The following is a 25,000-nucleotide window of genomic DNA, read 5'->3' as shown; positions in this document are numbered from 1 at the left end:
ATATATTTATCTGCGGGGCTTTTATTATGTTTGGGGTTGATATGAGACCTGCTTCTCTGTGGTGAACTGTGCTGCGTACCTGTGGGTGTTTCCTCAGGAAGTCGGGCAGGAGGTGAAGCTCAGCGAGCAGCTCCACGTGATCCTGACAGCGCACCAGGAAGACGCCGGAGAGGATCTTCTCCACGGTGAAGCTCTCTAAAGCTCCACGTTGCTCTGAGAATACACACACACATAACCCAGAATTCCTGATACTGTTCTGCTGAATGGGGTGAAGAGGAGCAATCTGATGACATCATCATAAAGCGCCAGTCATGAGGACACTCTGCTTCACAGCCATACATTTTGTAGTAAACATTTTTTTTTTAAACCGACGAGGGACATAAACACGACTATGAACACACCTTCGTCCTCCGCCAGAGCGGCGCAGTGCTCCACCGCTGCCTCAGCCACGCCCACCAGCCGCTGCACCACAAACCCGCCCTCTGTATCGATGAACACGGCTTCACCACCCAGTCCTCCAAAACACACGGGGATCTGCACGTCTACAGCCAGCTGCACGCTGACACACACACACACACACACATACACACACATCCTAAATAATCACATTTGAGTCTTTCCTCTTTTAACTGACACCAATTCTAACCATATTAAAGGATAATTAAAGGTTTTTAGCTTTCAAAAAGTTCTCCTTGGAACTCTGTGCTATAGGGTTCGACATAGAACTTCTCAAAGGTTCTAAATGGCGCAACAAATGGACACTCATTCTGGTTTCATGAAGCTGTGTTAACGACCATCAGGACTAGAATCTGGTGTGATAAAAGTGCAGTCATGAGAACCGGAACATCAGAACCAGGAACACTCTCAGGTCTCACCACAGCTGGGTTTTTCCGATGCCCGGAACGCCGCAGATTTCCATAGTCTTCCCCACAGGAACCCCACCACCGAGTACAGAGTCCAGCTCCGAGCAGAAGGTGACGATGCTGCCCCGAGTCTCCTCCTGATGCAGGAGATCCAGCGCCGTTAGACTCTGCAGCTCTGCCCCCTGCTGGAGGGGCGAGGAGTCATCACGCAGCGTCCACAACACCTCATCAGCCTCCTCCTGAGATAAACCTGCTGCTGTCGTCGGAACCAAAACATACTGTATATTACTACAGATACATATACTTTCTACACATACAGTTGAGTGCAAAAGTTTGCATCCCTCATGGTTTAAAGGTGGGGGGGAATGTATGGGATATACAATTTATCCATCATAAAAAAAGGTTTAAATGAAACCTGGGTGAGAGAACAGGACAAATTAATAAACAAAATTAACAGAATTGTTTTATATATAAGTGATATACCTTTGTTTAACTAATATTTTTGATTGTCTTTCCCGTTAATGTCAACATTCATTATTTTAATAGGTGTTGATAATTTATGCAATATAAGGAAGGTTATAATGAACATCTGATAAACCAAACTCACTAAATGTCCTGTGTGTAAAATAAAAATAATAATAAAATTTTTTTTTTATTTTTCATCAGGAGGTGCAAACTATTGCTCTCAGCTGTAAATCCTGCTGAAATAAAGCAGACTTTACACAGCAGTGTACCTTTACACAGCTGGAGCGGCTGCACCTCAGTCAGATCTGCAGCTGTGTGAAAGCCAGCGTTTATTAATTTGACCTTCACAGAAGGAGCCAGAGGAGAACTGGACACGGTCCTGAGCATCATATTATTCTAATTTGCTATTTTAAAAAAAAACTTCATCAATATGATAGAGAATCACATCAGCTCTCTAAATACTTTAAATGACCACACTGCAATCTCAAATAAAAAGCTATTAATCAACACGCCTGTAATTCCCAAACGCGTTTTCCGTCCTGTTGTCCCTTTTCGCATTCCGTACATCACTTCTGCATTTTTACAGCGCTAGCGTTCTCCATTTTGGAGAGGGGAAAAATATCCTCGTTTGCATGATTTTACACTAAATAAATAAACAATTCACTCGTGGAAGACATAATCGATGTTGTTATCTTAATATACGAAATACGCGAAACGTTTTTAAACAACGGCCTGTTAATATCAGTATAAACCTGCTCAAAGACTAGCGATTAGCTAGCTAACATCCTTTGTTGGTTTTAGCACACCACATTAATAAACTTTACTCTAAAAATAATGTTTACACTAAGATAATAACTCTCAAAATGAAATAAAGAGAGAAAGAAAGACGCAAAACCGACGCGAACGTAATTAAAGAAACACGTACACTCGATCGAACAAATTCGAACCGCGGTTTTTTTGTTTTTTTTTTAAAGCTGAACATGTCCCTCACTGCGTTCCGTAATTGACGGAATGTGAGAAGGGACAAACCAGAGGAAGACGCGTTTGGGAAAACAGATGCTGTATTCCGAATAGAAAGCGTCCATTTTGCCTGGAAAAAAAACCCTGACACGTCAGTAGGAATATTCCGGATTGCCACATCACCAGACAGCGATTTGAGTCGATTTTTGTTATAATTGTTATGTTTTACTTTTTTATTGATGCGAAAGAGATTTTAGAAGCTTTAAAAACAGCACCAGGTTTCTGTTCTGTGTTCAGACCCGAGTGAGAAACGTCATCGTGTTATAGGACTGATCCAAGATCAGACTGCACAATCCGACCCTGTAACACCTGCGGGTGTTCGGTGAGTGTGTGTCGGGGATGAATTGCCGCTCGGAAGTGTTGGAGGTGTCTCTGGAGGCTCGGCAGGTGGATGAGGCCATGGCGGCGCTGTTACACACCATCCTCCTGCACCGCAGCACCGGGAAGTTCCACTATAAGAAGGAGGGGACATACTGCATGGGGACGGTGGGGACACAGGACGTGGACTGCGACTTCATTGACTTCACCTTCGTGCGGGTTTCATCGGACGAGCTCGAGCGCGTGATCCGGAAGACGGTGACCGAGTTTAAGGTGCGCGAGGGCTCACCTGCAGCAGCTCACCTCTAGTGGGAATAATAATAATAATAATAATAATAATAACAATAATAATAATAATAATTATTATTATTATTAATAATAATAATATAGAAATGTGTAATTGTCATTGTAGCGGGTTGTTGTTGAAGTGGAATGCTAGTTGCGTCACCCGCCGATAAACGTTACTATGGCAACCAATATTATATTGCTTTTCACTCCGTTTTCTCTGAAATGATGATCTGTAAATATTCTAAGCATGCACTGCACAGAGTTTGACTTCTCCACCCAGATCAGATCATTAAATTCCAGATTGAAAATCAGTAAATCAAGTTTGTATGTTTAGAACTACATTTTAAATAAAGTTTGTAACGTTAAAAAGATCTCCTGTGATCTCAGGTGACTCCCAGGTTGAGAACCCTTTGATCTAATTAATGATGGGGAATTCCGTAACGTTTTGGTGAGTCATTTCATTGGGTTCGACTCACCGGTTACGATTCAAAGAGTCGACTCACTCACTGACAATTCTAATCTCCTGAACTTGGACGTACACTTTAACCTGCAATTTGGAGAGCACCCTTCTTTCCTTCCTAAATGCTGTCGTCACTTCAAGCACTTGTGTTTTTTTTACTGTCTCTTTTCCTCTACAGGATGCGCTTGGGAACTCGGGCAGTGACGGAATGGGCCAGATCTCTCTGGAGTTCTACCAGAAGAAGAAGTCGCGCTGGCCGTTCTCGGACGAGTGCATCCCCTGGGAGGTGTGGACCATCAAGGTGAACGTGGTGAACCTGGCCAACGAGCAAGAGCGTCAGATCTGCCGGGAGAAAGTGGGCGAGAAACTCGGCGAGAAGGTCATCAACATCGTGGAGGTCATCAACCGACACGAGTACCTGCCCAAGATGCCCACGCAGTCCGAGGTGGACAACGTGTTCGACACGAGCCTGAAGGACGTCCAGCCGTATTTGTACAAGATCACGTACCAGATTACGGATTCTCTCGGGACGTCGGTGAGCACCACCATGAGGAGGCTTATCAAAGACACGCTGGCGTTGTAACAGGGTTATAAACTTCCGTTCATCAGTCATCAGCCTTCATCAGTACACTTATATATAAATAATTTATCAGTCTGTAATTAATATCAGAAATACACTAGCAGTCAAAAGTTTGTACACCCCTGATTAAATATATTTTATTGATTTTGAATAAAAGCTGAGTTTAAATGTAAATAGTGACATTAATGTTAACGCCCGTGTATAAGTTTAATGAACACTGTTTTAAAATAAAGCTGTTTCTTTGCCGTTTTTGGGAACTTTAAGAAAGCCTCCATGGTGAGAGTTTGCAAAACATTAGAAATGAAAAATACTAAACATTTTGGCATTTTTCTTGGTCACTTCCTGATTCCATGTTGTGTTCGACCTAAAATAGTATAAAATGAAGACCTTGTATGAGCAGGGGTGTACAAACTTTTGCCTGGTGGTGTAAATCTGTCTCTTGTTCCGCATGGCCATGTGACGCATACACGAACTGACTTCTGTCCTGTACAGTGTAAAACGAATCCTGATAAATCCTGATTTTCAGTTTTGTAAAAAAAAAAAAAAAAAAAAAAGTGACTACTTTTTTCTCAGAATAAAACTGAAACCGTGTAAAAATCCAGTCTCCGATTGATTGATTGATTGATGTGAAAATCTGGGATCAAAATAGATGTTTCGGGGCTTTTTGCAAGGGGGACGAACAAACGATACGATTGGATGATGTTCTTGTTTTAATTTGACAGAAAAGACTTCAAACCTGCTGCAGGTTTGGGTGAAGGTTCAAGCATTCCGCTGTGAGACCTGCTGATCAGCGTCACTTTATTTTAGAAAGCAAGCGGTTAAACAGTAGGGGGGGGGGGGGGGGACACTACACACAAAATAAACCTTTGCACAGAACAAATTGATATAATTCTATAATTATAAAAAGATGAATTATTGCAGAAAAACCACTGAAATACCCGAAAAGTTACACTGTGTTCATAAAACAGAGAAAATATCGGTACAAAATACAAAATTAGCCGACAGGAAGATTTAAATCAGCTTTAAGTTCATTAGAGGATCTAAACAAAGAAGCGTGATCTATTTAAACTGAGGCATCCGAGTAATAAAAATTAAATTACATTTTAAAAAAGCGCATTACATTCAATAAATTCTGCACTAAAGTTTCCACAAATATCCAACAGTCATGTAAGACTCATCAATCTGACAAAACTCTTAATTATCTGTTAATATCTCTGTTTATCCTCCAACATCCACAAACCAACAGCACAAATAGGTTTATAGCTAAAAAAAAACAACAAAAACAAATGAACATTTTCTCACCGTTCTAGAAATTGTGCTTTGATTAGCTAATATCTGTGACGTCACAAGAAATCCCGTACGATCAGCTTAGCGTCGACACCTGATTCACCTGATTAACCAGCGTGTGTTATGTAAGTAAAGAAGTACTGATACAGTACCGTAATAGAATCGTTCTCACGCTGTATTGAAGCGTTAACGAAAGAAGAAAACGAAACAAAACACTCATCCACGCAACCGGAAAAGACGAGCGAACGGTTAACGCCGCTCGCCAGGCGTGTGCCGATGTCATTTTCACGTCACCATAAGTGGTTTACTTTGTTTGTTTGGAATTAGACTTATAATAATGTAAATATAAGAAAATATTTCTCCAAATGCCAGAGTTTATCTCACTGCACAAAAATGTCCACGAGATATTATATATATATATATTAATATAAAAACATAACCGTATATATATATGTATATATGCATATAGCTCTATAATCATACACCATTTAAATAAAGTGTGTTTATATCCAAGCTGAGACATTAATGAGTAACTTGCGAGAATAAAAACATGAGCACGGTATATATAAACGATTCTGAATCTCCAAAACACTTGTATACACGTACTGGACTTTAAACACAACTTTGGAATAATTACGTAAAATATTAGCTCGTTATTGATCGTGAAAATTTACTATCGGCGCATGCCTACTGCATTTTATGCGCATGCGTGCGTACGTGTGTGTGTGTGTGTGTGTGTGTGTGTGTGTGTAGTATATCTGTCTTTGCTTCAGAATAGTGAAAATAAGCAATAAATTAAAAAAATCTAAAGTAAAAAAAAACAAAAAAAACAAAGAACGAGCACATTTTACTTTCGTGTGTAAATGTGCACACACTCAAAAAAAAAAAAAAAATAGAATAAATGTACTGTAAATTCAGAATAACACATTTTAGTCTTCAACACTTAAACACCGTTAAAGGAACAAAATCTCATACACTGATTTTCATCTGACTGAAGAACACGCTGTTAAAATGATCAACAATAATAATATTACTCAGTCCCTCCAGGATTTTGCGCTGGAAGAAATTAACATGGAATCAAGGCAATGCCACAATATTCTGAACAATTAAAAAAAAAAAAGAATGCGAATTTTATGCAGATTCGGGCCGAAACGCGGCACGCGCGTCGTCATGACGCACGTTCGGCCAAAGCGCTCTCCGATTCACGTGCGGCTATAAGTAGGGATGCAGCAAAAGTTCGGCAACCGAAATTATTCAAATAAGTGAAAAGGCCGAATACATTTGACCGAACAATGACGTGTTTGATGATGCGACCAAATAGCCTAGCAACCAGAGTGAGACGCGGGAATGTCACCACCTCGACGAGGGGGCGCGCGCTTGCACGCTTGTTTACTGTGGACACGTGCGTTTGTTTTGTTTCTGTTCCGGAGTATTCCGTCACGTTGTGAGACGTAAGGGAGTAGAGTACGGAAGCAGGTAAAGACGTATTTATTTAAGGGCAGGGAGACAGATCCGAATCGTAATCCAAAAAACGTAGTCAAGACAGGCAAAGGGTCGGGCGACCGGCAAACAGGCATGAACGGGGCAAAGCAGGAATCAGAAAACAGGGTCACAACACAAAACAAGAAACGTGAGCTAGTACTATGGACTGGGAGCGGAAACACCAGCGGGGACTAAATGAACTAATCTATAGTTTAAACTAACCAAATCTATCAAGGGACATAACATTAACAACGTATCTAACTGTACTATATCTCCTCTAATACTCGGCGAGGTGTACAGGGACGCGAGAGGTATATATCCCCAATATAACCAGCCGTATAGAACCCAATGGAACCATTTTCTGCACTCGTCAATGCACTTTTTAGTTGTAGGCTACAGAGCGTTCCATTCTTTCGGCAGTCAGTTATAGGCCTAACGTCAGCTATTAAGGGGCTCAAAGATGACCGCATCAAAATATTTTTATTTTACTCATTTATTTATTTAAAGTTATATTGTGCCTTGTTGGTAGCCGATGCCTGCTGGAATGAAAAAAAAATGTTCAGTGTTAAATAAATATTTTGAAATTGTAGTTTTTGTAAATGATTTTTTTCTTTGAAAAGCAAGACAAAATAGTAAAAAGCACATTTTGACTATTTAATTTATGCAGTGGTGAAAAAAAACGGTGAAAAAAATGGCAAAATAAATGGAAAAAAACGTGAAAAAAAACGTGTTCGTTATTCGGCCTTTGGACGAGTTTTTCATTATATTCGGTATAAGAATTTTTATTTCGGTGCATCCCTAGCTATAAGGTCTCGTTTACCGACAAAAATCACTGCGAAAGAGCGTGCAGGACTATTTAGTGCGACTGCGATTTCGCTGATTCGAGTCGTTTTCTGTTAAAAAAATTTTTTTTTAAAAAACAAAAAAAAAAAATCTGCAAATTGCATCGCAAATTTTGAGGGAAAAATAACTAAATTAGCGCAGTATATATCAAGCATTTTTGGCCAAAACAATCACAAAAAACTCCACAAAATCCTGTACAGACTGAATAATAGTAATAGTAATAATAATAATAATAATAATAATAATAATAATAATAATAATACTCTTCACCAAACAGAAATTAAACACCGGCGTGAAATGGCTCTTGTTATTTTCTGAATATGATGCAGTAAGGCAACCCAAAATCCCGTTTTTGGACTTTTTTCAAGCAAACCCATGGCGTAAAGCTCCATCACTCAGACGGGTCGTGGGTTAAAGGCTGTATCAATGTAATACGAAATAATAAATATACAGTACTATGCAAAAGGCACATGCAAGGAAATGCTGTAGAGCAAAGATGCCTTCGAAAATAATGAATTGAAATGTTTCTCCATTAAAAAAAACAAACAACTACATGGTAATAATTTGGTGTGACGAGCCTTTGCTTTAAAAAACAAACAAACAAACAAACAAGGAGTCTCTGGTAGAACGAGTGCAGTTTTATAAGCAAACGAGCTGAAAGTTTAATTGAGCGTCTTGCAGAACCAGACACGGTTCTTCTGGAGACGTTGACTCGCTTCTTATTTGTGCAGCGAAACCCAGCAGCCTTCAATGTGTGTGTGTGTGTTTTTTTTAAATCTGAAAAGTGTCTCTTATCACGTAATACGCTGCTTTCTTTACTGACATACTGACATTTTCTCTAACATTTCACTCAAAAAAAAAAAATTAGGTTGCCTAAGACTTTTGCACAGTACTGTATATATAAAAATATACACACATAATTAGAGAATGGGGAGGAAATAAACAACATCATGCCCTGAACACTACAGTCCTTTGGGTTTGGGTTTTTTGACGTGCCTTTCTGATCATCTTCCATAAACACGAAGGAGGAAGAAAAGGCCACGGAGACGAGTAACGAGCGTGACTCCTACGTAAAGCACTTTTACAGAGTTATTGCAGGGTTTTATAAGCAGATTATCATCAGTTTGGATGAGGAGGAGATTATAATCAGAAATGAGAAATAAACATCTGCATTTGTACACATTGTTCACTGATGCACCATGAAGTATAGAAAAAAACTCAAAATGAGTGTAGGAGTATGTATACGTGTACGAGCGTGTGTGTGTGTGTGTGTGTGTGGGGAAATGTCACCGTCTCGGTCAACCCAAACGCAATCGAGACGTGATCTGTGTGTGAAGTGTGTTTCTTTAGACCCTAAGATAAAAGCTAAACTGTGCAGCTGAACACTTGAACGTTATTTATGCGGGCCGCCATCTTGAATACATCGCCCAAGCCCCGCCTCCAATTCATTTTTCAAGCATGGGTGTTATTTAACTTAACCGCACGCATCGCGGCTGCTCGGCTGCGTCTGGGTTGACGGAGACTCCTCTAACGAGAGATGGGATCCGGATCTCGGTGTAAACGAATGACGTGTTCAGATGTGACTGTGGCTCTGCTCGTGACTCCACAGACTGAAGGCAGTCTTGAAGGTCCTGTGGCAGAGTTTGCACATGTACTGCCTCTTAAACGTCAGAGCAGACAGCGTCGGCGCGTGATAAAAGAGCGTGTCTGATTCCTGAGAAGTTGCTGGGTTTTCGGTGCTGTCCGACCTGGAACGAGAGAAATCTCCGCCTGACTTTTCCTGCTCCTCTCGGGTTTCGGATTTGGACAGAGAAGACGTCAGGGTCTGAGGCTCCTCCTCCGAGACGGGACCTCCGGTTTGACCTGATTTTGGTGAAGACGCTTGTGAGGGCGGAGGCTCTTGGGTGGAGACGGTAAGAGTCGGAGACGGCGGTGGAGAGCACGGCGGTCTGTCCGTCTGTCTGCTCGAGGGCTCTTCAGACGAGGACATGTGGGACTGGTAGTGGCTCCAGAGGCGGAAGTTGGTCCGGAACGCTTTGTGGCAGATGTGGCAGATGAAGGGCTTGATGTGGCAGAGAAGCTCCTGGTGGCGCTCGAGGGCTTTGTGAGAGCCGAAGAGTTTGCCGCATTTCTCACAAGGCCGCACGCCAGGTTCCTCGGGAGCTGAGGCTTCTCTGTCCGTCACCGGTTCCTCCTGCGGCTCCTCTTTTACGATGAGCTTGCCCTGATTATGAGACGAGCTCAGATCCTCCGGGAGGTAAGAAGACGAGTCCTCGGAGTCGCCGTACGTCGCGTCGTCTCTCGGCGCCTCTTTAGGAGGCAGCGGTGCCCCGGCAAGTTCCGCCGCCTCTTGGTTAACCTCGTGGTACCCGAGGGTCAGCTGCTCCCTGACGGTCATCATGTTCTGGTTGTGAACTTCGACCTGATGGCGCCAAATGCTGAAGGAGGACTTAAATGTGCGCATGCACTCGAGGCAGGTCAGCTTTTTGTACTTGCAGTGAGCCTCGTGATCCTTTTTCACCAGCGTGTTGGAGAACCTGAGGCCACAGTAAGGACAGACGGTTGCGTAGCGACACGCTCTCTCGTGATCCTCCAGCTCGCTCAGGGAGAACAGTTTGACGTTGCAGAGCCTGCACGGGAAAACCTCTTTGTCCTGGTTCTCCTTGACGTGTCCCGTTTGCTCCTGCCGCTCACGTAGACCTTCCTCGTCTTGTGCGTCCATGCTAGCTCTCTCAGCGGTGTGTCCCTTCATGTGCAGCTTGAAATGCGACTGGAAGAAGAACATTTTCCCGCAATAGGGACATCCGTAAGACCTCGACCTCCGGCTTTTCTTGGCAAACGGCTGAGCCTGATGGCCCTGCTTGTTTCTCCTGAGCTTCATGATCAAGGCTTTCTTTATCTCCCGCTCTCGCACTATGTCTATGAGTTTCCTCTGGAACTTCTCATCCAGCACAGAGTAGGAGCTGGAAGAAGCCGCCGGGTTTTGGACCACGCCGTGTTGGGTCTGGCAGTGCGTCCACACTTTGAAGTTGGTATGAAAGCGCTTGTGGCAGATGTCGCACGCGTACGGCTTCTCCGGGTTATGGTACATGTTCACGTGACGGTAAAGCCCTGCGTTTGACCTGAACACCTTCATGCAGCTCCAGCATTTAAACATCTTCGTCGGCCTCGGTTCCCCGGGTTCCTGATCGTCCATGCCGCGAGTGGACTCGTCGACCACGCCGTCTTCATCCGTGAACTGGTGTTCGTTCGTGACTTTGGATCGTTTAAACGTGTTCGAATTACTGTCCAACGGTAACCTCCTTTTCACAGATGGACTGAAGTACCCTCTAGGACTTTCGTCGAAGTTAGCCTGGAAATCTCTAAAGTTGACAGGCAGATTGTCCTCTACTGTGACCCGTATGATTTCAGAAGGATCGGCCAGCGGGCTGCTGGCCTCCGTTTTGACCGTCACCCTGTCCTCTCCCTGAGCCTCCTTGTCTTCCCTGGCCATCAGGTTATGCTGTTTGGACCTGAGAACGAGCGGCGGCAGGTGATGTTTGCTCCCGGAAGACGGCGACTCTGCCGTTTTTGTCTCCGATTTTACAACGGGCTGCTCCCTGCTCTGCGGGTCCTTCAGCTCCAAAACCGGAGAGAAAACAGGAACCGGACTGTCCATGGATAAGGATCTACGAAGCAGGCTTTTAATAAGCGGCCCGCTCCGGTCTACGGTTTGGTTATGCGCTCCCTGCTGTGTTCCGGAGACCGATTTCGGATCGTACGTCTGTTCGGTCTTCACCTCCCCCGCCGGGTCATCGGCAGGATCAGAGTTTAAGTGCTGTATGGTTTCGCTGAAAGACACCGAAGAGGTCAACTGCGGCCTCGCCGAGGGCGATCTGTACTCCGCACGGCCCTTGAGGATGGACGGCAAAGACGGAACGACAGGTTTCGATTCGTCCTCTGGTTCTTTGGGAGCGTTTTTGCTAAGATTCATCCCCGTTTCCGTCGTCTTAACATGTCTCGACGGACGATAATCCGGACCCGATCCGGACCGAGTCTCTTCTGGTGCATGCCTGGACACTTTTCCGTGGGGAATCGCATTCTCTCTGTGGGCCACGCCCATGCCACCTTGTTGTACTATAACGCTCCTCTTTGTGAACGACCCGTCGTCCTCTTGGGGAAAGAACAGCCTCTTTCGAGTCACGCAGTAAGACACCTGAGGCCTGGTGGACATTATGTTAGTCAGGAACGGGATTCCTAAACTGTACCCCAGCTCCTGTATCACCGCAAGGCTTCCTCTGTCCACGAACAGGGACGAGGAGTAGATGTAGTTCAGCACGATCTCGAAAGCCTCGGGCTCGCAGAAGTCCAGCTGAATCACGTCTAGGCTCTCCGAGTCTCTCCCGGAGAACAGAGTGTGGAAGTACTCGCTGCTGGCGGCGAGGACGCTCCTGTGGGCCGGGTAGCGTTGTTCACCCGCCATCAACATCACGTCACAGTACTGGCCCTTTAGACGCTGCTCGTTTAGCACGCCGAGTAACGAGACAGCGTGGGCGGGGCTGCTGTAGTGCACCAGGCTCTCCATCACGACCCTGAGGGACATAAACACAAAGCGACACAAAGTTCGGTTTTAAGACTTCAATAACGACTTGCTTTTTTTCCTTTTAACTTCACATCCTCGAACCAAACGTCTTCTAATGTGTCCTGTCCAATAAATAGCCAGAACGATCTTTTACCTGGTGCATAAAAGCTTTATCTCACAGAGGTGATTCTTAAATTCTTTTTTAAAAGGTATGAAGATACGCACTAAAGCTACAAAAGGTGTGTGATCGGTGGCACTCAAAGCGACATTGAAGAAGAAGAAATTTTTTTTATAGTGTTAGAAAACAAAGTGAAAAGATTGCTGCCTGGCGCATGCGCGAACCGGTATCACATTACTTCACGCTTAATCACAGGGTGACAGACACACACACGCGCGCGCGCGCGCATACATAGGCGCGCGTGGGTGGACGATCTTCTCTTCATCACATGTCTGTTATTCACTAATCTGGATATTTTAATCGTGGCCCACGCGCTGTTGATTCGATCAACCAAAAGCACGGAGTGTACTGAGAGTGTGTATGAGTGCGCGCGAACACACACAGTTGTTTTTTCACGGAAAATGGAAAGAGAGAAAAAGAAAATGAAAGAAAGATAGAAGGAAAACAGAGACACAACTACGCGGGCTGTTATGTCAGGAAACGCCGCTTTTTTCTAACCCAATTAGTGCTCAAACTTCTTTCCCCCTTGAAGTCAGAGTCTGTCTCTCTCTCTCTCTCTCTCTCTCTCTCTCTCTCTCACACACTCTCTTTCTGTGCGTCTCTCTCTCTCTCTCTCTCTCCCTCTCTCTGTGTTCCTCGCGCGCGCTCGCGTGCTGCACGCTGACGGAACAGCGGAGGAGTCTCAGCACTCACCGCGTCACCTCGTCTCGAGCCCCCGGGAACAGCGCGCGAACACTTTTTGTCCTTGTCCCCTTATTCCGTATTTCTTTCCTTCTTTCTTTTTGTTATTGTTTTCCGAGTTGCGTCGTCCGCGCAGCAGCCGTGATTCCATCCATCTTGTGTTTGACGTCATCCCGTTCCAGGGATGAGGTCATCGCTTAGAGCGCGCGTCACGTGCGCCGCGCCCTGATTGGCTGCTCCGCGTCCTGTGGGCGGTCCTGCAGGAAATGGCGGACGGCACCTCTTAAAGGGACAGGCAATCTTTTTTATTTTATACATTTAATTTACTCTAAACTCACCGCACCAGCTGTAAAACAACAACAAATATACAAGTACACACCATATTTATTTATTCAGTTTATTTTATTCCTGATCCTTCCCCTCACGCAAAATTTAAACCTAAAACTAGCTACACTGCCTTAAAATGTAGATTAAAACACGATTTATTTGATTAAAAGCACTCTTTCTAGTTTAATTAGAATGGCAGAATTACAGTTGGATCCACATTATACTTCAGATTAAGCGTCTGGTCCAGTCTTCGGTTTTATAACTACAGTAAATAGCTAATTATTCAAACAACTAGCATAACAAGAGTATTTGATCTCTACAATCATCATGATATTAAAATACTACTACTACTAATACTACTACTAATAATAATAAAATTAATAATCATCAGAATAATCGTCATAATAATAATAATAATAATAACAATAATAAAAGTGATAATCATCATAATCATCGTCATAATAATAATAATAATAATAATAATAATAATAATAATACACTTTCAGACTTGGTTGCAGCCATGGTCCTGTGCTAATCACCTCTCAACAACCTTCACAATCACATTCACAGGAAATAACTACACACACTGTTGATGTAAAGTGTCTTAATGAAATGAGTGTGGGAGGAAATCTACTCAACACATCACACAAAGTGATTTCTATGCTTTTAGTGATTTTGTTTGCAGTAGGAATAAACTCACAGAAAATACAGAAATCCTATTACCAATTATTCAGAAATATATTTGCATATTCAGCATCTGTGTAGTAAATATTATGCACCCTTTTATCCTGCTGAGACACACTCCAAATATTACTGCAATACACCACAGAGACTCTAGAGGGAGAGAGAGAGGCGGGGGTAGAGAAAGAGAGAGCGTGAGAGAGACGGAGAGAGGGGGGAGAAGGGGGGGAATAAAGAGTGACAGACAGAGAGAGAGATGGGGGAGAGAGCGAGAGAGAGGACGAGAGAGAGAGAGAGTCCTCAATTAATATGTGTGAAAAGTGTTCAACTTAAAAAGGCTCATGTACAATAGCAGAGAAATCTGTCTTTATATATATATTTTTTAACTGTTTTCTTTCCTTCCAAACAGGTTATTAAACTGAATATTATAATCAGCTGTTGTTGTTGTTGTTGTTGTTGTTGTTGTTGTTGTTGTTGTTGAGTCTCACTTTGATTTCAGTTTCACTTTCTCCCTCCAGGCTGTGGTCTAAACTCACACGCACAGCAGTACAGGAGTGCTGTGTTTAATACTTTTATGAGTGTAACTGTATGCTATAAGAGCTCTGGATCATTAAACACCGACCTTCAGGCTGAAAATGTTTGAGGATATCTAATGACAGCACGGATTTGATGATGGAGGGTTCTAGAAGGTCTAATTGTTCCTGTCCCTCTGAAACTAATTAAAGCGCTATAATTGATAAGGTGCGTGTGTGTTTATGTGTGTGTGTGTGTGTGTGTGTGTGTGTGTGTGTGTGTGTGAGGGCCTCTGGGGTTTACACTCATCACTCTGACCCAGGAGAGAGACCAGGTCGTGTTTATCTGCTCTCTCAGAACCGTCACACTCAAACCCAACACCACAAACCAGACGCAGCGACAGTTTAACCTTCATTTCACACATTTGGATGTGTGTGTGTGTGTGTGTGTGTGTGTGTGTGTGTGTGTGTGTGGGTGGGTGGGTGGGTGGGTGTGTGGGGTGGGGGTGTGTGTGGGTGTGTATGTGGGTGTGTGTGGGGTGTGTGTGGGGTGTGTGTGTGTTTTAATATTTAAATAACATGTTCCTGTATTTATAATCTCCCTGTGGGTAGAATCCCGAGGGAACCGCTGTGTTTTTGAGCATGGAGGGATGGAGAAGAGAGAGAGAGAGAGAGAGAGAGAGAGAGAGAGAGAGAGAGAGAGAGAGAGAGAGCGAGAGAGAGAGAACAACACACACACACCGCTCATAGCCCAAAGACTGTACTTTTTTTTTTTTTCTTCACTTGTTCATCTTGTTCTCTATTGAGATTTTATCCTTTGCCCATATTAATGCTTTGGCAATACATTGTACAATTCGTCATGCCAATAAAGCTCATTTGAATTTAATTTAATTGAAAGGGCAAAGAATGAGAGAGAGAGAGAGAGAGAGAGAGAGAGAGAGAGAGAGAGAGAGAGAGAGAATGAGAGAGCAAGAATGAGAGAGAGGAGGGAGGAGGAGGGAGGTAGCACAGGTGAGACACAGGTGAGGATTCTCAGCAGTGTCCTGCACTCATCTCTGAACAGTGGGGAAGCTGGAGCTCATCATCGTGTAGTATGATTCTGACGTACGGACTGTATTCTGGAGGGCCGAAAATGCGTTGGATGCTCGGTGTGTGGTTAGTGGCGCTGTTCTCCATTCTCGCCAGAGGACACAACACACTGTATGAAGGTGAGACACATAAACACTGTATTTTATGTCGTAATGTCCTCAGCTGCGCTAAAATCGACTTCATGCGGATGAAATATTAAAATATTTATAAACAACGAAACGTTATATAATAAAGTTACACTCCAGCATGCTGGAATTGTTCCTTCTTGCATCACGAGTCCTTTTCTGGAATTTTCCCCTGCGCCTGTCGAGACAGAAACTATGTCTAAATGAAAAGTAATCAGCTGCAAATGCAAGAAATGTACATTTTTGTTCGCATCGAACTCATTTACACTTATTTAAACGTATTTTTTTGTGGGCGCTAAGTGTAAGTTAGTGATATAGTGATGTATAGCCTAAATGAAAGCACTCATCGTACTTCACCATAAACACTATGCCATGTCCCTGTTAGTTTTTGGGAGTAAAGGGAGTTTTGGTCTCTGAGAAGGTGTTCGGATGCGTGGTCAATAAACACTGGCTCACGTTTATTAAAAAAATTCTGTTCTGATTGAATGATCCTAAATATCCTAATAAGTTTAGCTAAGCTCGCCAGGACCGCAGTCGATTGGGGTTAAGGCGAAAGGTAGTTATCCGGATGAAATATGAATATTATTATAAAATAATGGAACATGATTCTGTAATATCGCACTTTACAAGTGAGTGAAATCTAACTCTGTCATGCATTTCGTCTGTTCCAGGATACACCCTCTCACCATCAGGGTACCATGTGTGTCCCGGGATCGAGATCGTTCCCATGACTACCGTGATCTCCTATAAGAGCGCTTACACCCAGATGACGCCGTGTGGCGGGTGGCTGCCATGGAAAATGTGCAACGTCACACGTTACAGCACAGTGTACCAGACTCAGGTCGTCCACTCATCGAATCAGACGATGAAGTGCTGCGACGGCTACGAGCAAGTGGGCAGTTACTGCGCTCTGTGTGAGTGAGGAGAAGAAATAAATTAGAGAAGTGTGCGATAACGTCCGCTAGGGGGAGCTGTGGAGGGAGACGTGTTTGTTTCCTGTGTAAACTTTACTAGTAGCTGACCTCTTCAGTAATCCTTACAGGAACCGCCATATTGGAGACAAATTTTTCCTCTCCTTAGGCCCCGCCCCCTAGACCCCACCATCTATTCACAAAGCTGTTCGAAGCTTATATGGACTTCTAGAATTAATTTTAGGTCCAACAGACCTCCAAACAATTTGGTTAATCGACTACTTTCGCAGTAAAGAATTGTTCTCTATAATGTATTTTTGACTGAACTATTCCTTTAGAAAGTACTTTTGATGAATAATAAGTAAGAAGTTTATTGATCAGTGGTTATAACAGGATTATGATACATCATAATAAGGAATTCCGAATAACTCTGAAGCTGGAGTGATTCCTCTTAACAAAATGTTAATACCCCACACCAATTTAATGAACAGTTTGTGAAACATTTTGTCTCTTCATATCAATGACTTGTAAATAAGTGATTCCAAAACAAAGCATTCATTAAAGACAGTTTAGTAGGAGTTTGTGTGTCTGTGGTAGCTGAGGCGATGCAGTGGCTGAGCTGCATTACTGGAAGATTAAGTGCACGTCACACTTAGGAGGCAGTCTTTTGACCGTTTAGTCGCCACTTTGTCATTTTCAGCTCTCTTTGCCTTTTTATGACGTTTTGTGGGCGTGGTTCATTTAGATTTTACTCACTGAACAGATGAAGCCTCCGACTGGTGATGTACTGTTACATGGGACTTAATGTCATCCATGTTTATTGCACAGTTTCCAGCTCTGATCGAGATATTTTACACGTCTCTGCACCTCAGGTTCAATCCTTAAATGTTTTGACTTTTGAATCGTGGTTTATTCCCCCCCAGCCCTTAACAGGAGTTCGGAGTTCACGGCTAAACCTGGAGTTTGTCCGGTACTTCCTGTCTCGGGATCAGGTTCAGGGTGTCACTGGGACACGGACTGTCCCGGCTGGCAGAAATGCTGCCAAACAGAAAACCAGACTCTCTGTGTGGAGCCTCAGACATTCGGTGAGACATCTGCAGGAAATCATTTGCCCACTAAACAAGAGCAATCTCTCCGAATGAAGAATATATATTTATATATACGTGTTTTTTGTTTACAAATTATAATTTGATTGCTGTGAGAATATCATAAACCGTGATAAAATGTTAAGCGATCTATCGCGATATGAATAGTTAATATCGTCACACATACCTACCGTATCCTTATCTGCAGGGGCTTTAAACAAATATTTCTCTTTGTTGTTAGTGAACATGAGTTCGTGGCTGAACGTGACAGTAACTGTGAAAACAGCGTACAGTTTGGTGAACACGAGGGGCGGAATCTTCAACCACACACGCCTGCTGCACTCTGTGGTCTGTATTATTAGATCAGATCATTAAATATCCAATACAAAACGTAAAAGGCCTTATATTTATTCATACAGTATGCAGCTGCAGCATCTCAAAAATATATTTCCAGACTTTAACCATCTGTGTGTGTGTGTGTGTGTGTGTGTGTTGTAGGTGACAGGAGCTCTGAGCTCTCCACAGGTCTCAGTGTATCACACACACTCGTGGTCTTCAGGATGGTTCAGTACATCCTCATGTCTGCTGCTCGGCTCGGATCGGCTCCTGTCCTTAACCAACATCTCTGACACACTTCTGCTCCTGCTGGAGAACATAGAGGAGGTGACGGCTGTAGATGTCAGGGGTACGTGCATGTGTGTGTGTGTGTGTGTGTGTGTGTGTGTGATTCATTTTTGCAGGAACATTGTGATTCAGCTTCCCTTTTACTGCTCATGAGTCAGATGAGAATATTTCCTTCTCTCTCTCCAGCTCTCATTATTGTCATCCATCTCTGACACCGTATATTGTTTTTGGTAGCAATAAATCTGTGTGTGTGTGTGTGTGTGTGTGTGTGTGTGTGTGTGTGTGTGTGTGCAGATGTGAATGAGTGTGCCACGCCCCTGCTGAGGGACTGCTCTCCCCTGGCCTACTGCAATAACACTTTGGGCTCCTATAACTGTGTGTGTGCTGCTGGATCCGCAGATCTTCAGCCCAGCAGGCCAGGAACACAGTGCACGAGTAAGAAACACTACATTACTACTGCTACTAATAATAATTCTAATAATTTCCCATGATCCTTAATTTCCCATGTTGTGCTCCGCCCCTAGGAAGTCCTTCGTGTAAATTGTGGAACTAACTATAAATAAACAAGATAGCATCCCCATATAACTTCCTCTCCAGAGGGTCAGCTGTCCCAGTAACCCAACGTTCCACGGTCCACGTCAGACCTATCTGCTTCTGAGTGTTTCCAACATGGCTTCCCTCTAGAGAGATCCGGCTGATGGCCAGAGTGTGCAGCTCTGGAGGCGAGGTGTGTGTTGAAGGTGTGTGGTTGAAGCAGGTCTGCTTTGCTGCACCACACTGGTCCACCAGTTCGGACTGGATCAAACCAGTTAAACCAGCATGGACAGCCTGGACACTGTCCAATCAGTAGTGAAACCTTTTTTGGTCTTAGTAGTAACCTCTGCACGTGGGTTGAGGATCTGTACCCGGTGATGTAATCTTGGGGTAATAGAAAGGTCCAGAGGAGTTCAGCTTGGTGACGACATTGATCCAACGATGATCCACAAGCATGTTGCTGTCTTATTTCTTCTTAATATACTCATATTTCATTTCCTCCTTCTTAAGACAACTGATGGATGGTTCATTAGGTTTACTGCTTGCACATCCTTCTGAAGATTTGCTGCTTGGAGTGAACGTCTTGTCCAGAATAGGCTCTAATCTCCATGGCCTGATTTCTTATTGTCTTGCCAGGACAAGGCACTGCTAAGATCTTCTGCACTTAATGTCTGTAGGTCAGCCAGGGTACACATGCATTGTTTGTGTTGACCTTGGGGTGACTCCTCAGGCTTTAAGAAATCCTGAAGGTTCATGTCCTGGAACTGGAACTGTCCTCATGATTCAACACATACTGTGCATCCAGGGCTTTTCAGCACTTTTATCAACAGTGGTTGAGGATCTTTATCTTCATGTCACCTCCATCTTGCCAGCAGCTGAGGATTGTTCACCTTCTTCCAGGAGCATGAATATTTACCTCACTTGGCTGACACTGAGACAGGATACAGCCAAGCACTTGATGGCTAAGGGGTAGAGAAGGTTCAAGAACACAACAGTGGCAGCTGTTGGGATTTAACCTCATGACCTTTTGCTCAGTAGCGCAATGCCTTAACCACTCAAGCACTCCAACATTGACCTTTCCCCTGTTCACTTGACTTTTCTCTGAATTGTTGCACTAAATCTGGAGGACAGAAATCCATTTTGGTGGATTTTAGAAATATTTCTAAAAAGAAGTAGCACCACCTGGAAAAAAACTTGAATGTATCTATAAACTGGTTGCAGCAAAGTAATAATAATATTAACAATGGCTTAAATTCTTCAATTCACATTTCTTACACACTTGATTTGATGGCATCATCAGCTACACATCTCCACTAAACGTGTTTATGTTTACTTTTTAGATACATCCTCCTCTTCCTCCTCTTCCTCCAGTTCAGGCTCCTCTGACTGGAAAGTAATCAGCTTTGGGCCGCTGAGGAAACCTCCCCGGAAAATTATCTCCCCTACCTTGTCCACTACTACATCGTCCACCGCTACCTTCAACACTTCCTTCACTTTTCCACCTCCTGTTACTCCATGCAGCTCTAATTCCAGCTTGAGTCCTGCGCTCAGTACGTAATTCCTAATGTCCTTGATTTTCACAGTCATTCTGAAGGAAAACCTTCATGTCTTTCTATACAGAAAAACGTTGAGTCAGGAGCTGTGCATTCCATTCTTGTCCATGTTTATCGCATCCATGTTTATGTCAATTTCAAATGATCAAAGAGATTATACTTATGTGTTTGCTTCGTAGGTATTCCTAAGATCCCCAAACTCTGGGCCAAAAACGTCACAAGCTCCTCCTTCAACCTGTTGTGGGACGTTCCCTCTCAGATCAACCTCACGTCAAGCCTCGTCCTCTTCCACGGGACTCATCAGATGGGCCCCTGGGTAACGACGTTCTCCAACTGGACATGGACCAACCTTCAGCCTGGGGTTCTGTACACCGCTCAAGTGTCCCTGTGTATGTGTGGTTACTGTGGGAATGCCACCGAGCTGAAAGTAAAGACAGGTATGTGGAGTGGAGAATGACAGCTTCCTGACCCTCATCCATTGAAGGACCAATAATATTCCCATTAGGTACTGATAATGAAGGACATCATTTTAATACAATGGTCAGGTCATACAAATTAATTCATGATATAAATTGTAAAGAGTTTTTAGAGCGAAGACTGCTATAAATCGACGGTTATAATAGACTGTTATATATACTGTATATATATATATATATATATATATATGCATGTTTTCTGATTGTAGATGCACAGACTCTCGAAGCGGTTGCCCGTATAACCAGCATAAACTTCACCAATGATCTTCTGGACCCGAACAGTGAAGAGTACAAGATGTTTACCGAAAACGTCAGGAACGAGGTAAAGGCTGTCTACATGGGAAACAGAGCACTGTGTAAAATAGTAGAGTTGTTGAAATCACTACAATAAATACAATTAGAGTAAATAGTGGAGTGTCAGTGGAGTGCAGAGTGACTGGAGAGTCTTTATGGAGTCCTACGGGATCTATACAGTGGAAATGTCCGTCCCTACTAAGTAACTAGATAATATGACAATAGTTTGTGCATCACATCTCTTTGTCCTGTCCTTCCACAGACTCTTCGTTATCTTCCTTCCTGGATCCTGGACTTGGTTCTCTCTGGGAAGGTCATAGTGTTAATCACTCATCTGTCTCCAGGCAGCGTCGTGGTCACGTTCACCCTCGTGTTCCCTCCTGACAGCACACTGGACATCTCCACCATCGCTCATAATCTGATGGAGTCTCTGGGGAACAGCACGCAGTTCATCGTCGACAGAAACAGCAGCAAGATCATGGGTATCGCAATTTAGCTGTACATACACTCGTAGAAAATTTAGAACCCTTGAGGGTTCTTCTAGAAAACTTTTTTTCACCTATGCTATGTTGCTTATGTTTGGAAAAGGTTCCAAACAGGAATCCTTGTCACAGACTAAGAACTCTTAATTATCTTATGCACCCCTAAAAAATCCTTGAAGAACCCTTTTTTGCTAAGAGTTCAGTTCAATGTTGCACACCGGACAGATCCTACAATAGGTATTAAGAAGAAAATGATCACCAGTAATCTGGAGTTTATATCACACACTTGTGCAGCTAATACACACACTGTTAATCTCAGTCCTCAGTTCGTGTAACACGACTCTGAATAACGGGAACTTTACCCGCCTAAGTATTGAAGAAAAGGGGCTCACGAAGGGTTTGTTGGATGATAAAGAGTTCGTAGCTACCAAAAAAGGTTTCTATATGGAACCATCTTTAATAGGAAAATGCTTTGCTGTAGGGTTCTATGTAGAACCCCCAGAGGGACAACTGAAGAACCCTTGTACTGCTTTTCCTTGATTATTAGAATGATGTTTGAGACATATAAATAAGAATATCACAAGAAGTGTGTGTGTGTGTGTGTGTGTGATATGAAGTGTGTGTGAATTAATACGAGGTGTTTTCTTGTGAGCTGTTACTGCACTGTTACTATCTGCTTGTTTGTGCAATGAGGTGTGTGTTAACATCAGTTCCTCATTATCAGACGTGAATGAGTGCGCGCTGGGCGAGGTCGACTGTTCCCCGTGGGCCAGATGTGAGAACAAGCTTGGTTCATACATCTGTGAGTGTTACTACGGTTACACTGATGCAAACCCTGAGAGGCCGGGACGCACCTGCGAAGGTACAGCAGAAGCTAATTTACCAGGCTTTCACCTTCCAAATTTCCATTTACAGCCAACGGAAACTTTAACCCGACAGCTGAGTTTGTCTTTAATTTGTATAAAAAAAAAAGGAAGAAAATCTTCCCTTCCCAACTTCACTGGGTTCTGCTCTATTGAGAAACATCATGAGTGTGTCACTCGTGAACACTGAGCTGGACGAAAATGTCCCTTTTCCCTGATCGTTGCTTTCTACATGCCATCACATATCATGAATGCGAGCATTTGTTTATGCTAGAAGTGATTTGGATAATAAAATAGTTCACATTTGACTTATTCTGCTATTTTGTGATCGCGTTTACATTCAAATGGTAAAGAAGAAGGATGGCGCTTTACGGTTGTGTGTTGATTTACTCATCGCTAAACTATTAGCCGTTAGCGCCCACATTATCTTTATTTTGTCTTGTAGCCAGTTATGGGCTTTGGCGTAGTTATATTAACACCAGATTTTCAAGTCTGTAACAGAAGAAAAATGTTTTTACATTCTTTTCCTACTTAGTGATGCACATCTTTCATTTTTATCCATCTCCAGCCAACAATGTGCCAGCTTCCACTTCATCTCCAAACACCACGAGTCCATCTGCAGAGGTCGTCTCTACAACATTCATCATGAGCACGCTCTCTCAAAACACAACCACATCCATGTCCACATCCACTCCTATCACTGATAAAACCACAACATCCTCTTTATCATCATCTATATCTATAAACTCTGTAACACCAGACACCAATGTAATGGTCAGGTCATCAACAGCAGAGCCATCTGTTAATAAAACCAGTGAATTAATAAGCACACCATCCACCACATCTTCTTCTACACCATCATCCACTTCCAGCACCCAAACCACTGCAACAACAGATTTAACCTCCACCTCCCACACCTCCATATCGCCCATCTCTCAAACGGAGTCCATCACCGTGGAGTGCGGTCCCGGGTTCATGGTCGTATCCGTGTCCCGAAATTTCCTGGACTTGAAGCGCATCTCCGAGTCCTCGCTGTACCTGGGCGTGCCCAGCTGTAACCTGACTACGGGGAACGTCACCCACGTCATGCTCTTCGTGGCCTGGGGAATGTGTGAAACTCAACTGCGGGTAAGTGCTAAAGATATTCCCCCTGTTCGTATTGGAGAGGATCCATCTTAAAATATCATCACAATCTTATATAATCATTAGAATAACAATTAACTTACAATTCAATTAAATCACGTTATTTGCTGCTATTACAGGAAAATAATCAACGATAGTGTGGGATGATGAAGTGGAGTTACTGTTATCAAGCTGAAGTCGATTATTTTCCTATAACAGCATGTACCGTCGTGTTTGATTCCTGTTTTAACACGGCAATTTGCCAACACTTAAACGTTTTTGTTTATTAAAGAATGACACATCATACTTTTTATCCATTTATAGTTACATGTCTGCAAAACATGAAATGTTTCTCTTAACTAGCAACACATATTTTAATCCTTTTATGTGGAGCGTCCACTGTACACGTCCATGTAAATGAGCTGTTACTATAACGTATTAGAACATGTGCATTAATATAAAAACTACTGTCAGGGCCGCTGTTATAGAAAGTGAACCAACACCTGACGACCAATCACGATCCAGCATTCAACATAATAGCACGAAATGAAGTCGTAAAACTGTGGAATGTTTTCAGTGGAACTCAAGTTAAGCAATTAAGACAATAAATAAATCCCAAGCAAATCTACAAATGAACACCAAAAGTAGCATTAAAATAAATACAGTATTGTGCATGATGAATAGCGCGGTATGTTGTATAACTGATTATCGCTTGCTCCTTATCAAAAATGATCATTTATCTGCGTTTTATAAAAGGTCTTGTGTACGACTGAAGAATCTGACGTATAATTTCATTTAGAAGTAAGCCATGAAGTAAATTTACTGGAGTGATTTTGTTGCATTTCTATTATTAAAAGGCGTAGCTTAATGAAAAGCAGGAGCCAGTTACAATTACAGCCAGTTAGATTGCAACATGCAAATTTCAAATTTGCATATTCATAGAATCTGGATTTGGGGGATCGGGGGTTCGTAGGTTCATGGGGTTTTGGGCAAGAATACTGGAATAAAAACAAAATTTAAGCACATGCTCTTGTTATTTATTAATTATATTAGAAAATAAATCAATTTGTCCACGTTATTAGGACAATAAAATGTTCTAATATTAGAGAAAAGTGGACAAGACCCACATCATTTTCTCCGTACCACGCCTACTGACCATGCTCTGATGTTCTGATGTTCCTTTTTCCCCAGAATAACAGCCAGAACAGCACAGTGCAGGTGACTCTCTATAACACGGACGCTCGGCTCCAGGTTCCTGTCATCTGCACATACATCAACAGTTTTATCATCTCCGCT

General features: G+C 43.0%; 4 protein-coding genes across 6 annotated transcripts in view; 2 read left to right on the top strand and 2 right to left on the bottom strand.

Moving 5' to 3' along the window:
- Positions 1–2,328, bottom strand: part of rad51c (RAD51 paralog C) — a 7,827-nt gene extending 5,499 nt beyond the window's left edge. Inside the window, exons 1-5 of one of the 3 annotated variants that reach the window (XM_017489750.1) lie at positions 2,254–2,328; positions 1,598–1,732; positions 876–1,119; positions 402–559; positions 80–213 (exon numbers count right to left, since the gene is read on the bottom strand). In XM_017489750.1, the coding sequence (XP_017345239.1) occupies positions 80–213; positions 402–559; positions 876–1,119; positions 1,598–1,718 (657 nt within the window). In that variant the 5' untranslated portion in view covers positions 1,719–1,732; positions 2,254–2,328. Of the gene's footprint in view, positions 1–79; positions 214–401; positions 560–875; positions 1,120–1,597; positions 1,895–2,253 lie in introns of those variants that run through there. The other 2 variants (XM_017489748.3, XM_017489751.3) reach the window with 2 other exon arrangements.
- A 359-nt stretch (positions 2,329–2,687) lies between these two features.
- Positions 2,688–4,591, top strand: atg101 (autophagy related 101). The gene is made up of 2 exons (XM_017489752.3): positions 2,688–2,939; positions 3,593–4,591. Exons 1-2 carry the CDS (start codon positions 2,688–2,690, stop codon positions 3,995–3,997), a joined length of 657 nt encoding a protein of 218 aa, XP_017345241.1. The 3' UTR covers positions 3,998–4,591.
- Positions 4,592–4,999: 408 nt separating this feature from the next.
- zbtb21 (zinc finger and BTB domain containing 21) lies at positions 5,000–13,176 on the bottom strand. Its single transcript, XM_017489753.3, has 2 exons — positions 13,039–13,176; positions 5,000–12,177 (listed from the first exon to the last, which is right to left on the bottom strand). The coding sequence occupies exon 2, from the start codon at positions 12,168–12,170 to the stop codon at positions 9,180–9,182; it is 2,991 nt and encodes a 996-aa protein (XP_017345242.1). The 5' UTR covers positions 12,171–12,177; positions 13,039–13,176; the 3' UTR covers positions 5,000–9,179.
- A 2,502-nt stretch (positions 13,177–15,678) lies between these two features.
- Positions 15,679–25,000, top strand: part of umodl1 (uromodulin-like 1) — an 11,662-nt gene continuing 2,340 nt past the window's right edge. The window contains exons 1-12 of the mRNA XM_017488482.3: positions 15,679–15,754; positions 16,432–16,674; positions 17,595–17,756; positions 17,998–18,104; positions 18,255–18,441; positions 18,675–18,815; positions 20,647–20,904; positions 21,153–21,265; positions 21,500–21,719; positions 22,444–22,581; positions 23,151–23,710; positions 24,896–25,000. The exon at positions 24,896–25,000 is cut by the window's right edge and continues 17 nt beyond it. Coding sequence (XP_017343971.2) covers positions 15,679–15,754; positions 16,432–16,674; positions 17,595–17,756; positions 17,998–18,104; positions 18,255–18,441; positions 18,675–18,815; positions 20,647–20,904; positions 21,153–21,265; positions 21,500–21,719; positions 22,444–22,581; positions 23,151–23,710; positions 24,896–25,000 — 2,310 coding nt within the window. The remainder of the gene's footprint in view (positions 15,755–16,431; positions 16,675–17,594; positions 17,757–17,997; positions 18,105–18,254; positions 18,442–18,674; positions 18,816–20,646; positions 20,905–21,152; positions 21,266–21,499; positions 21,720–22,443; positions 22,582–23,150; positions 23,711–24,895) is intronic.

The sequence above is a fragment of the Ictalurus punctatus genome, chromosome 16 (assembly GCF_001660625.3).
Source record: "Ictalurus punctatus breed USDA103 chromosome 16, Coco_2.0, whole genome shotgun sequence".
Classification (NCBI taxonomy): domain Eukaryota; kingdom Metazoa; phylum Chordata; class Actinopteri; order Siluriformes; family Ictaluridae; genus Ictalurus; species Ictalurus punctatus.
This window is presented reverse-complemented; position numbering and strand designations above follow the sequence as displayed.